Source organism: Strigops habroptila, unplaced genomic scaffold, assembly GCF_004027225.2.
Source record: "Strigops habroptila isolate Jane unplaced genomic scaffold, bStrHab1.2.pri NW_022045635.1_ctg1, whole genome shotgun sequence".
In the NCBI taxonomy this organism is placed as follows: Eukaryota; Metazoa; Chordata; class Aves; order Psittaciformes; family Psittacidae; genus Strigops; species Strigops habroptila.
In genome coordinates, this window is record NW_022651111.1 from 150,768 (window position 1) to 164,413 (window position 13,646).

Sequence of the window (13,646 nt, forward strand, 5' to 3'; positions counted from 1 at the left end):
GTATAGGACGGACCAGTATAGGATGGATGCTGGGACCAGTATAGGACGGACGGACACTGAGACCAGTATAGGGTGGATGCTGGGACCAGTTTAGGACGGATGGCGGGACCAGTATAGGGTGGACACTGGGACCAGTTTTGGGTGTACGCTGGGACCAGTATAGGACGGACCAGTATAGGACGGACACTGGGACCAGTATAGGACGGATGCCGGGACCAGTATAGGATGGACGCCAGGATCAGTTTAGGGTGGACGCTTGGGACCAGTTTTGGGTGGATGCTGGGACCAGTTTAGGATGGGTTTAGGACGGACGCTGGGATCAGTATAGGACGGATGCTGGGACCAGTATAGGGTGGACACTGGAACCAGTTTAGGACGGAGGCTGGCATCAGTTTAGGGTGGACACTGGGACCAGTTTTGGGTGGATGCTGTGACCAGTTTAGGACGGAGGCTGGCACCAGTTTAGGGTGGATGCTGGGACCAGTTTAGGGTGGATGCTGGGACCAGTTCAGGTTTTTATTGCTATTCCCAGTCATTTCCCATTATTCCAGTGGGATTTGGGACCATTTCCCCACCCACCTCCAATGTCACTGGCATTCATGGGGCCAAGGCCACCACGACCCATGGGTGCCACCAGCCCCATGTCATGGTGGGGACACCATGGGGACACAGGGGGGGATTCCATGGGGACACAAGGAGGGACCCGGTGGGGACATGGGGACACATGGAAGGACACAGTGGGGACATGTGGAAGGTCCAATGTGGGGACATGGGGTCACACGGACACATGGATGGACACACTGGAGGGACACGACTCATCCCATGGTTGTCCCCATGGCTGGAGCTCATTGTCCCCCTGGTTGTCCCTATGGCTGTCCCTATGGCTGGATCTCATTGTCCCCCTGGCTGTCCCCATGGATGTCCCCAGGGCTGGAGCTCATTGTCCCCCTGGTTCTCCTCATGGTTGTCCCCATGGCTTGAGCTCACTGTCCCCCTGGCTGTCCCCATGGATGTCCCCATGGCTGGATCTTATTGTGCCCCTGGTTGTCCCCCTGGTTGTCCCTATGGCTGGATCTCGTTGTCCCCCTGGTTGTCCCCATGGCTGTCCCTATGGCTGGCTCTCATCGTCCCCCTGGTTGTCCCCCTGGTTGTCCCCATGGATGTCTCTATGGCTGGATCTCGTCATCCCCCTGGTGTCCCTATGGATGTCCCTATGGCTGGATCTCATCATCCCCCTGGTTGTCCCCATGGCTGTCCCTATGGCTGGATCTCATTGTCCCCCTGGCTGTCCCCCTGGCTGTCTCTATGGCTGGATCTCATCATCCCCCTGGCTGTCCCCCTGGCTGGATCTCACTGTCCCCCAGGTTGTCCCCCTGGTTGTCCCTATGGCTGCCCCTGTGGCTGGATCTCATTGTCCCCCTGGTTGTCCCCCTGGTTGTCCCTATGGCTGTCCCTATGGCTGGATCTCATCGTCCCCCTGGTTGTCCCCATGGATGTCTCTATGGCTGGATCTCATCGTCCCCCTGGTTGTCCCTATGGCTGGATCTCATTGTCCCCCTGGTTGTCCCCATGGATGTCCCTATGGCTGGATCTCATCGTCCCCCTGGTTGTCCCCATGGCTGTCCCTATGGCTGGATCTCATTGTCCCCCTGGCTGTCCCCATGGCTGGATCTCATCGTCCCCCTCGTTGTGCCCATGGATGTCTCTATGGCTGGATCTCATCGTCCCCCTGGCTGTCCCCATGGCTGTCCCCATGGCTGTCCCCATGGCTGTCCCCATGGCTGGAGCTCATTGTCCCCCTGGTTGTCCCCATGGATGTCTATGGCTGGATCTCGTCGTCCCCCTGGTGTCCCTATGGATGTCCCTATGGCTGGATCTCATCATCCCCCTGGTTGTCCCCATGACTGTCCCCATGGATGTCTCTATGGCTGGATCTCATCGTCCCCCTGGTTGTCCCCATGGCTGTCCCTATGGCTGGAGCTCATTGTCCCCCTGGTTCTCCCCATGGATGTCCCTATGGATGTCCCTATGGCTGGATCTCATTGTCCCCCTGGCTGTCCCCATGGCTGTCCCTATCGCTGGATCTCATTGTCCCCCTGGTTGTCCCCATGGCTGTCCCTATGGCTGGAGCTCATTGTCCCCCTGGTTGTCCCTATGGATGTCCCTATGGCTGGATCTCATTGTCCCCCTGGCTGTCCCCATGGATGTCCCTATGGATGTCCCCATGGCTGGATCTCATTGTCCCCCTGGCTGTCCCCATGGCTGTCCCTATGGCTGGAGCTCATTGTCCCCCTGGTTCTCCCCATGGATGTCCCTATGGATGTCCCCATGGCTGGATCTCATTGTCCCCCTGGTTCTCCCCATGGATGTCCCTATGGATGTCCCCATGGCTGGATCTCATTGTCCCCCTGGTTGTCCCCCTGGTTATCCCTATGGCTGGATCTCATCATCCCCCTGGCTGTCCCCATGGCTGTCCCTATGGCTGGATCTCATTGTCCCCCTGGCTGTCCCCATGGCTGTCCCCCTGGCTGGATCTCATTGTCCCCCTGGCTGGATCTCACTGTCCCTATGGCTGCCCCCAGGGCAGCAGAAGGTGGGGGGTGGCGGGGCGGCGCTGGCCCCATAGTGCCGGTGCCGCCGGATGTGGCACAACCAGGCCACCAACTGCCAGTACTCGCTGAAGGAGATGCGCTGGTCCCCATTGGCGTCCAGCAGCGAGAAGACAGCGGCCACCGCGCGGGGCTGCCCCGTGTCCTGCGGGGACAGGGACATGGGTATGGATATGGGGTACGGATATGGGGTGTGGGATATGGGGCAGGAGAACGTGGTGATACGGAGATATGGTGGATGTGGGGACATATGGAGGGATCCCATGGGGACATGTAGAAGGACACCCTGGGGACATGGGGACATATGGAGGACACCATAGGGAAATGAACATGGGGACATCAGGGACATGGGGATACATGGAGGGATCCCATGGGGACATGTGGAAGGACACCATGGGGACATCAGGGACATGGGGGTGTAGGGACACATGGAGGGATCCCAGGGGGACATGGGGGACAATGGGACATGTGGAGGGGTCCGATGGGGACGTATGGAGGGACACCATGGGGACACAGGGGATATGGGGGACATGGGGCCATGTTGAACCACGTATGGACACCCTGGGGACATGGGGCACATGTGGAAGGATCCCGTGGGGACATGTGGAGGGATGTCACCCTGTTGACATGAGGGCTCTATGGCCACGTGGTGGGAGTCCATGGGGACGTGATGGACCTATGGCCACGTGGTGGGAGTCCATGGGGACGTGATGGACCTATGGCCACGTGGTGGGACTCCATGGGGACGTGATGGACCTATGGCCACGTGGTGGGACTCCATGGGGACGTGATGGACCTATGGCCACGTGGTGGGACTCCATGGGCACGTGATGGACCTATGGCCACGTGGTGGGACTCCATGGGGACGTGATGACCATGCAACTACCAGAAAGAACCCCTTGTTCTTCAGTGAGCTCTATCCCTACGTGAAGCACCCCAAACCCCATATCCCATGCCCCATATCCCTTACCCTCTATATCTCATATCCCATATCCCATACTCTATACCCCATATACCCCATACTCTATACCCTCTATATCCCATGCCCCATATCCCATAGCCCATACCTCATAACCCATATCCCATACCCCATACCCCATATCCCTTAACCTATACCCCATATCCCATACCCCATACCTCATGCCCCATATCCCATACCCCATACCTCATGCCCCATATCCCTTACCCTATACCTCATAGCCCATACCCCTTACCCTATACGCCATATCCCTTACCCTCTATATCCCATACCCCATACCTCTTAACCTATACCCCATATCCCTTACCCTATATCCCATATCCCATACCCCATATCCCTTAACCTATACCCCATATCCCTTACCCTCTATATCTCATATCCCATACCCCATATCCCTTACCCTATACCCCATAGCCCATACCCTATACCCCATATCCCATATCCCATACCCCATACTCCATATCCCTTACTCTATACCCCATATCCCACACCCCATATCCCATACCCTATACCCCATATCCCATAATCCATATCCCTTACTCTATACCCCATATCCCACACCCTATATCCCATACCCTATACGCCATATCCCATAATCCATATCCCTTACTCTATACCCCATATCCCACACCCCATATCCCATACCCTATACCCCATACCCCATATCCCATATCCCTTACTCTATACCCCACATCCCACACCCTATATCCCATACCCTATACCCCATATCCCATAATCCATATCCCTTACTCTATACCCCATACCCCCATATCCCATACCCCATATCCCATACTCCATACCCCATATCCCATACCCCACACCCCATATCCATTACCCTATACCCCATATCCCATAATCCATATCCCTTACCCTATACCCCATATCCCATACTTCATACCCCATATCCCATATCTCTTGCCCCATACCCCATATCCCTTACCCTATACCCCATATCCCATACCTCATACCCCATATCCCATATCCCTTACCCTATATCCCATATCCCATGCCTCATATCCCTTTACCCCATATCCCCTACCCTATACCCCATATCCCATACTCCATATCCCTTAACCTATACCCCATATCCCATACCCTGTACCCCATATCCCTTACCCTATACCCCATATCCCATACCCCATATCCCATACCCTGTACCCCATATCCCATAATCCATATGTCTTACTCTATACCCCATACCCCACACCCCACACCCCATACCCCGTATCCCATACCCCATACCCACCCCGCACCCCACACCCCACATCCCACACCCCACACCCCACACCCCCCACGCCCCCCACCCCCCACCCCTGGTCACTCACCCGGAGCTGGCGGCCCAGCTCCAGGCGCAGGAGGCGCTGGAAGCTGCTGGGATCCAAGGTGGGCTCCAGCCCCTCAGCCGGGGCCTGGGCGTAGCGGTAGAAGGTGTCAACCACGGCCTGGAGCCCCTGCTCCAGAGGGGACATGGGGACATCCCCATGGGGACACCCTGCATGGGGCAGGGGTGTGGGGCAGGGGATATGGGATATGGGGTGTGGGGACAGGGGATATGGGATATGGGGTGTGGGGATATGGGATATGGGGATAAGGGGGTGACACAGGGGACATGGGGGACAGGAGATGTCAGGACAAGGGACACCCCCCAGGGCTCAGGTGCCCATTGCCCAAACCTGTCCCCCCCCCAGTGGCTCCCAGTTGACTTTATCCTCATCCCAGTCCCTCCCATTGCCCCATACCCCCACCCCAGTCCCTCCCATTGCCCCATATTCCCATCCCACTGCCCCCCATTGCCCCCCATCCCCATCCCAGTGCTCCTCATTGCCCCCTATCCCCACCCTAGTGCCCCCCATCGCCCCCATATCCCCATCCCAGTGCCCCCCATTGCCCCCCTATCCCCATCCCAGTGCCCCCCATTGCCCCCTATCCCCATCCCAGTCCCTCCCATTGCCCCATACTCCCATCCCAGTCCCTCCCATTGCCCCATACCCCCATCCCAGTGCCCCCCATTGCCCCCATACCCCCACCCCAGTCCCTCCCATTGCCCCCTATCCCCATCCTAATGCCCCCCACTGCCCCATAACCCCCTCCCAGACCTTCCCATTGCCCCCATACCCCTATCCCAGTGCCCCCCATTGCCCCCATATCCCCATCCCAGTGCCCCCCATACCCCCACCCCAGTGACCCCCATAACCCCATCCCAATGCCCCCCATTGCCCCCTATCCCCAACCCAGTGCCCCCCATTGCCCCCATAACCCCATCCCAGTGCCCCCCATTGCCCCCCTATCCCCTTCCCAGTCCCTCCTATTGCCCCATACCCCCCTCCCAGTCCCTCCCATTGCCCCCCATCCCCATCCCAGTGCCCCCCATTGCCCCCATACCCCCATCCCAGTGCCCCCCATTGCCCCCATACCCCCATCCCAGTGCCGCCCAGTGCCCCCATACCCCCATCCCACTCCCTCCCACTGCCCCATAATCCCATACCAGTCCCTCCCATTGCCCCCTATCCCCACCCCAGTGCCCCCCATTGCCCCCATACCCCTATCCCAGTGCCCATTGCCCCCTATCCCCATCCTAATGCCCCCCATTGCCCCATAACCCCCTCCCAGACCTTCCCATTGCCCCCATACCCCCATCCCAGTGCCCCCCATTGCCCCCTATCCCCATCCCAGTGCCCCCCATTGCCCCCATAACCCCATCCCAGTGCCCCCCATTGCCCCATACCCCCATCCCAGTGCCCCCCATTGCCCCCATAACCCCATCCCAGTCCCTCCCATTGCCCCCATACCCCCACCCCAGTGCCCCCCATTGCCCCCATAACCCCATCCCAGTCCCTCCCATTGCCCCCATACCCCCATCCCATTGCCCCATACCCCCACCCCAGTGCCCCTCATTGCCCCCCTATCCCCCTCCCATTGCCCCCATAACCCCATCCCAATGCCCCCCATTGCCCCCATACCCCCATCCCAGTGCCCCCCATTGCCCCCATACCCTCACCCCATTGCCCCCCCCATATCCCAGTACCGCTGGGGTTGGTGCTGGTGCCACCCCCTTGGCTCTGCCCCATGTCCCCTGGTGTCACCAAGGCTCTGCCCCAATGAGAAGCCCCCATTAAGCCCCATTCCCACTCCCAGCGCTCCCAGTATTCCCAGTGCTCCCAGTCTAACCCACTCACCACGTCCCCAAGGACACCCCAAGGTCACGTCCAACCATGTGACTTGGGCTATTCCCGGTCCCCGTCACCCCCCCCCCCACCCCCCCCGGGGTGGCTCCGGTGACATTCCCACCCCTTTGGAGCTTCCCAATCCCTACAAATGATCCCAAATCCAGCTGAATTCACCCCAAAATCACCCCCCCACCCCCCTCCAGACCCAATTAATGAGGCCAATTATTAATTAATAGCGTTAATTAGGGGTTAATTAAAGAGGGGGAGGTTTAGGCCCCCATTGACTGTGGGGTGGTGGATTCTCCGTTGTCTCGTATGAGGGTTGTGCACCATTGGGCGGGGGGGGGGAAGGGATTCCCCCATTCCCAAATATAGGAATGTGGAGTGGGATATGGGGGTGCTACGGAGCGGGAATGATCCCAACCCACCCGATCCTGGTGGATGGAGGGTGGCAAGTTGGAGCTGGGATGGGATGATGAAAGAGCTGGGAATGGGGGATCCCCCTCATGTAGGGAGAGGATGGAAAACTGGGCTGGATCCTTGGGAATCTGGGCTGGATCCTTGGGAATTTGGGATAGATCATTGGGAATCTGGGCTGGATCCTTGGGAATTTGGGATGGATCCTTGGGGATCTGGGATAGATCCTTGGGAATTTAGGATGGATCTTTGGGAGTCTGGGATGGATCGTTGGGAATTTGGGACAGATCCTTGGGAATTCGGGATAGATCCTTGGGAATCTGGGCTGGATCCTTGGGAATTCGGGATAGATCCTTGGGAATCTGGGCTGGATCCTTGGGAATTTGGGACAGATCCTTGGGAATTCGGGATAGATCCTTGGGAATCTGGGCTGGATCCTTGGGAATTCGGGATAGATCCTTGGGAATCTGGGCTGGATCCTTGGGAATTTGGGACAGATCCTTGGGAATTCGGGATAGATCCTTGGGAATCTGGGCTGGATCCTTGGGAATTTGGGACAGATCCTTGGGAATTCGGGATAGATCCTTGGGAATCTGGGCTGGATCCTTGGGAATTCGGGATAGATCCTTGGGAATCTGGGCTGGATCCTTGGGAATTTGGGATCCTTGGGAATTTGGGAAGGATCCTTGGGAATCTGGGTTCAATCCTTGGGAATTTGGGATGGATCCTTGGGAATTTGGGATAGATCCTTGGGAATCGGGGATGGATCCTTGGGAATCTTGGATAGATCCTTGGGAATTTGGGATAGATCCTTGGGAATCTGGGCTCGATCCTTGGGAATTTGGGATAGATCCTTGGGAATCTGGGCTGGATCGTTGGGAATTTGGGCTGGATCCTTGGGAATCTGGGCTCGATCCTTGGGAATTTGGGATGGATCGTTGGTAATTTGGGATGGATCCTTGGGAATTTGGGATAGATCCTTGGGAATTTGGGCTGGATCCTTGGGAATTTGGGCTCGGTCCTTGGGAATCTGGGATGGATCTTTGGGAATCTGGGCTGGATCCTTGTGAATTTAGGCTGGATCGTTGGGAATTTAGGCTGGATCCTTGGGAATCTGGGATGGATCCTTGGGAATCTGGGCTGGATCCTTGGGAATTTGGGATGGATCCTTGGGAATTTGGGCTGGATCTTTGGGAATTTGGGCTGGATCCTTGGGAATTTGGGATAGATCCTTGGGAATCTGGGCTGGATCCTTGGGAATTTGGGCTCAATCCTTGGGAATCTGGGCTGGATCCTTGGGAATCCCGATTACATCCTTGTAGATCCACACTGATCAGAGCAAATCTGGGCTGGACCCTTGGAGATCATTAATGACCCCAGGCCCTAATTAACCACCCCATGGCCCTAATTAAGAACCCCAGGCCTTCATTAATGACCCCTAATTAACCACCCCAAGCCCTAATTAACGACCCCATAAGCTCTAATTACCAATCCCAGCCCCTAATTAACGACCTCAGGCCCTAATTAACGACTCCAGGCTCTAATTAATGACCCCAGCCCCTAATTAACAACCCCATGGCCCCAATTAAGGACCCCAGGCCCTCATTAATGACTCCTAATTGACAACCTCAGCCCTTAATTAGCAACCCCAGCCCCTAATTAACCACCCCAGGCCCTAATTAACCACCTCAGGCCCTAATGAACCACCTTGGGGACACTCAATGTGGCTCCTGTGGTGCCCCCCAATGTCCCCCCATCCCCATCCAGGGCCACCTCCAGAGGTGCCACCACCTCGTCCCCAAGCTCAGGCCACCCCTATGGGGTGTTCCCCCCCCCCATATTGTCCCCATAGGGGACCCCGACCCCGCTCTGATGTCCACCTTGTCCCATTCCAAGGGCTGGGGCCACCACTTCACTGTCCCCATGGCGTGTCCCTCGTCGTCACCCGCGTCCCCACGTTGTCCCACCTGCGGAGGGGACACAAGTGACATCGAGACGCCCCCAAAACCCTCCTGTTTGGCCCCAAAACGTGAGCCACGTGTAGGGACGAAGCCTTTTGGGGACGTGGTTGTCCCCACGGGTGGCTTTGTCCCCTTTGTCCCTCTGCCTCCGGTTCTTACGTGGGGTGGCCATAGGGGACCGTCCACGCCTTTGTGGGAGGGGTTGCAATGTGTGTCCCCCCCAGTGTCCCCCAATCCCCCCCAGTGTCCCCCAATCCCCCCCAGTGTCCCCCAGTCCCCCCCCAGTGTCCCCCAATCCCCCCCCAGTGTCCCCCAATCCCCCCCCCGTGTCCCCCAATCCCCCCCCAGTGTCCCCCAATCCCCCCCCCAGTGTCCCCCAGTCCCCCCCAGTGTCCCCCAGTCCCCCCCAGTGTCCCCCAGTCCCTGCCCAGTGTCCCCCAATACCCCCCCAGTGTCCCCCAGTCCCCCCCCAGTGTCCCCCAGTCCCCCCCCAGTGTCCCCCAATCCCCCCCAGTGTCCCCCAGTCCCCCCCCAGTGTCCCCCAATCCCCCCCTAGTGTCCCCCAGTCCCCCCCCAGTGTCCCCCAATCCCCCCCAGTGTCCCCCAGTCCCCCCCCAGTGTCCCCCAATCCCCCCTAGTGTCCCCCAGTCCCCCCCCAGTGTCCCCCAATCCCCCCCCAGTGTCCCCCAGTCCCCCCCCAGTGTCCCCCAATCCCCCCCCAGTGTCCCCCAATCCCCCCCCAGTGTCCCCCAGTCCCCCCCCAGTGTCCCCCAATCCCCCCTAGTGTCCCCCAGTCCCCCCCCAGTGTCCCCCAATCCCCCCCCAGTGTCCCCCAGTCCCCCCCAGTGTCCCCCAATCCCCCCCCAGTGTCCCCATAAGGTCTGGTGGAAGAGGCAGCACAACCCTATACGAGCCCCTGGAGAATCTCCATAGGGATTCCAGTACCTCTCCCAGTGTCTTTCCCAACCGGAAGCTTCATCCAGGACCTGGAGAAGGGAAGGAAGGAGATGAAAGGGGGGTCAGTGCCTCTACGGTGAGGTCTTTATGGGGCTGGACCCTATAGAGGGAGGTGTATAAGGGGTTGGGCCCTATAGGGTGAGGTCTATGGGGGATTAGTGGGGTGGGTCCCTATAGGATCCAGCCTGTACAGGTGGGTCTGATGCCTATAGGATGAAGTCTGTAGGGGGCTGGTCACCATGGTGCCTATAGGGGGCTGTAGGGGCTGGCGCTGGTGCCTATAGTGGCTGTTAGGGCTGGTATATGGTGCCTATAAGGGCTGGGGCTGGTGCTTATAGGTGCTGCAGGGGCTGGCGCTGGTGCCTATAGGTGCTGTAGGGGCTGGCGCTGGTGCCTATAGGGGCTGTAGGGGCTGGTGCCGGTGCCTATAGGTGCTGTAGGGGCTGGCGCTGGTGCCTATAGGGGCTGTTGGGGCTGGGGCTGGTGCCTATAGGGGCTGTAGCGGCTGGGGCTGGTGCCTATAGGGGCTGTAGGGGCTGGGGCTGGTGCTTATAGGTGCTGTAGGGGCTGGCGCTGGTGCCTATAGGGGCTGTAGGGGCTGGGGCTGGTGCTTATAGGTGCTGTAGGGGCTGGCGCTGGTGCCTATAGGGGCTGTTGGGGCTGGGGCTGGTGCCTATAGGGGCTGTAGGGGCTGGGGCTGGTGCCTATAGGGGCTGTAGGGGCTGGCGTATGCCGGGGGCATCACGGGCTGCCCCGGCCGTAGGTCACCCCCTCGCTCTGCCCTTGGCCCCGGGGCGGCGCACGGGGCAGCACCGCCTGGCGGGGGGGGAAGGGGCTGATGGGCCCTATATGGACCCTATAGGTGCCCTATAGGTGCCCTGTATGTGCTGCATAGACACCCTCCTCCCATGGCCTCATACCCTCCGTGTGCCACTATAGCCCCCGTGCCCCTATATACCCCCCTTGTGCCTCTATATATTGCCCCATGCCCCCATATCACCCTCCTATACACTCAGACTCCTATGTACCCTATATCACCTATACACCCCCATGCACCCCACATACCTCTATACCCCTCCAGACACCCCTATACCCCTCATATGTTCCATACACACCCCATATACCCCTCCAGACACCACCTATATCCCCCATATACCCCCCATATATACTTCCAGGTACTCCCTATACCCCCCCATAGGTCCCATATGCTCCTCTAGACACCCCAATACCCCCCATATGTCCCCTATACCCCTCCATACACCCCTTATATCCCCCATATGTCCCATATACCCCTCCATACACCCCTTATATCCGCCCATATATCCCATATACTCCTCCATACACCCCTTATATCTGCCCATATATCCCATATACCCCTCCAGACACCTCCTATACCCCCCATAAGTCCCATATACCCCCATACACCCCTCCAAACACCCTCTATACCCCTCCAGACACCCCCATCTGCCCCATTTAACCCCTAAATCTCTCTCCAGATGCCCCTATACCCCCCATATATCCCATGCACCCCCAATACACCCCTCCAGACACCTCTATACCCCCATATGCCCTTCCAGAAATACCCTATAGCCCCTATATACCCCCCCCGACACCCCTATACCCCTCGCATGTCCCATATACCCCCCTCCAGACACCCCTATATCCCCCTAATGTTCCATATATCCCCAATACCCCCCTCCAGACACCCCTTATACCCCCAAATACCCCTCCAGACACCCCTATACCCTCCATATGTCCCATATACCCCCCATATACTCCACCAGACACCCCTATATCCTTCTCCAGACACCCCTATATCCCTCTCCAGACACCCCTATAGCCCCCCAGACACCCCCCTATACACGCCCCACATACCCACCCCAGCACCCCCAAACCCCTATATAGCCCCACGTCCCTATATAGCCCTCTAAGCACCCCTATACTCCTCCTAGACACCTATAAACCCCGTACCCCTCTCCGGACACCCCTATGTACCCTCTCCAGGCCCTATATGCACCCCCAGAGCCCTATTTACTCCCTATATACCCCCTATATACCCCTATATACGGTCTCTATACGTCCCACCCGGCTCCCCCTCACCTACCCCTGTCAGCTCCCATCATGGCGGCCCCCGCGCGGCCCCCCCCACCTCCCTCCCCTGTACGTAACCGCAGCCGCCGCCTCCCATTGGCTGCCGGCGGCGCGCGCCCGCGGCGATTGGCGGAAAGCGGTGGTGGGCGGGCATTGGGGTGAAGGAGGCGGGGCTGACGTGAAGGGGGCGTGGCTTTGAGTGGAAGGGGGCGTGGCTAGGCTGGGAGGGGGCGTGGCCTGGCGGAGTGGGCTGTCATTAGCGTTAATAACGGGGGTAATAGAGGAATAAGCGGGTGCGTCCCCAAAACGGGGCGATAAAGGCTAATAATGGGGTAATAACGGCTAATAATGGGGAATGGCCCCAAACAATGGGGGGAAATGGGGAGAAACGTCTTATAAAGGGTGGAATAATTGCTAATAATGGGTTAATGATGGATAATAATGGCTAATAACGGGGAATAATCGCTAATAATGGGGTAAGAAAGAGTAATAATGATGGAATAATCGATCAAAAGGGTGAATAATGGGGGAATAGACCCAAATAATGGGGTGAAATGGGGGAGAAATGACTAACAATGGGCTAATAATGGGTTAATAATCGCTAATAACGAACAGTAATCGCTAATAATGGGCTAATAATCCTTAATAAGGGGGAATAATGGGGGAATAGGCCCAAAGAATGGGGGGAAATGGGGGTAATAATGGCTAATAGTGGGGGAATAATCGCTAATAAAGGGGAATGATAGCTAATAAAGGGGGATAATGGAAAAAAGACCTAAACATTGATGGCGGAATGGAAAAAACCCACCTAATAATGGGGTAATAATTGCTAATAATGGAGAATTGCCCCTAAGAAAGAGGGGAAATGGGGGAACACACCCTAATAATAGGGTAGTAATGGCTAATAATTGGGGATAGACCCAAATAAAGCTGGACAATGTGGGGGAAACCCCTAATAATGGGCTAATAATTGATAATAACAGGGGTAGTCCCTAATAAAGGGGGGAGTAGCCCAAATAATAGGGAATTGAACCTAAGAAAGAGGGGAAATGCGGGAATAATCCCTAATAATTGGGGTAGTAATTGCTACTAATGGGGGAATAGCCCCAAATAATGGGGATAAATCGGAGAGAAACGCCTAATAATGGAAAAACAATGGCTAATAATGGGAAATGATGGCTAATAATGGGGAGCGGTGGCTAATAATGGGAACTAGTGGGCAATAGTAGCTAGTAATGGCTACTAATGGGAAATGGCTGCTAATAATGGGAAATAGTAGTTAATAATTGAGAAATAACTGCTAATAATGGCGAAATAGCGGCTATTAGTGGAAAATAAAGGCTAAGAATGGGAAATAACCGCTATTAATGGGTAAATGACTGCTAATGATGGGGAAATAACGGCCATTACTGGGGGAAACCCGGCTAATAATGGAAAACAGTGTCTAATAATAGGGAAGTAATGG

At 57.0% G+C, this 13,646-nt stretch overlaps 1 protein-coding gene across 1 annotated transcript; it reads right to left on the reverse strand.

Moving 5' to 3' along the window:
• Positions 1 to 502: 502 nt before the first annotated feature.
• On the reverse strand, positions 503 to 12,233 carry LOC115603462 (protein S100-A16-like). The gene is made up of 6 exons (XM_030475364.1): positions 12,195 to 12,233; positions 10,079 to 10,119; positions 9,053 to 9,139; positions 6,614 to 6,678; positions 4,914 to 5,080; positions 503 to 2,754 (listed from the first exon to the last, which is right to left on the reverse strand). Exons 4-6 carry the CDS (start codon positions 6,654 to 6,656, stop codon positions 2,536 to 2,538), a joined length of 429 nt encoding a protein of 142 aa, XP_030331224.1. The 5' UTR covers positions 6,657 to 6,678; positions 9,053 to 9,139; positions 10,079 to 10,119; positions 12,195 to 12,233; the 3' UTR covers positions 503 to 2,535.
• Positions 12,234 to 13,646: the final 1,413 nt, after the last annotated feature.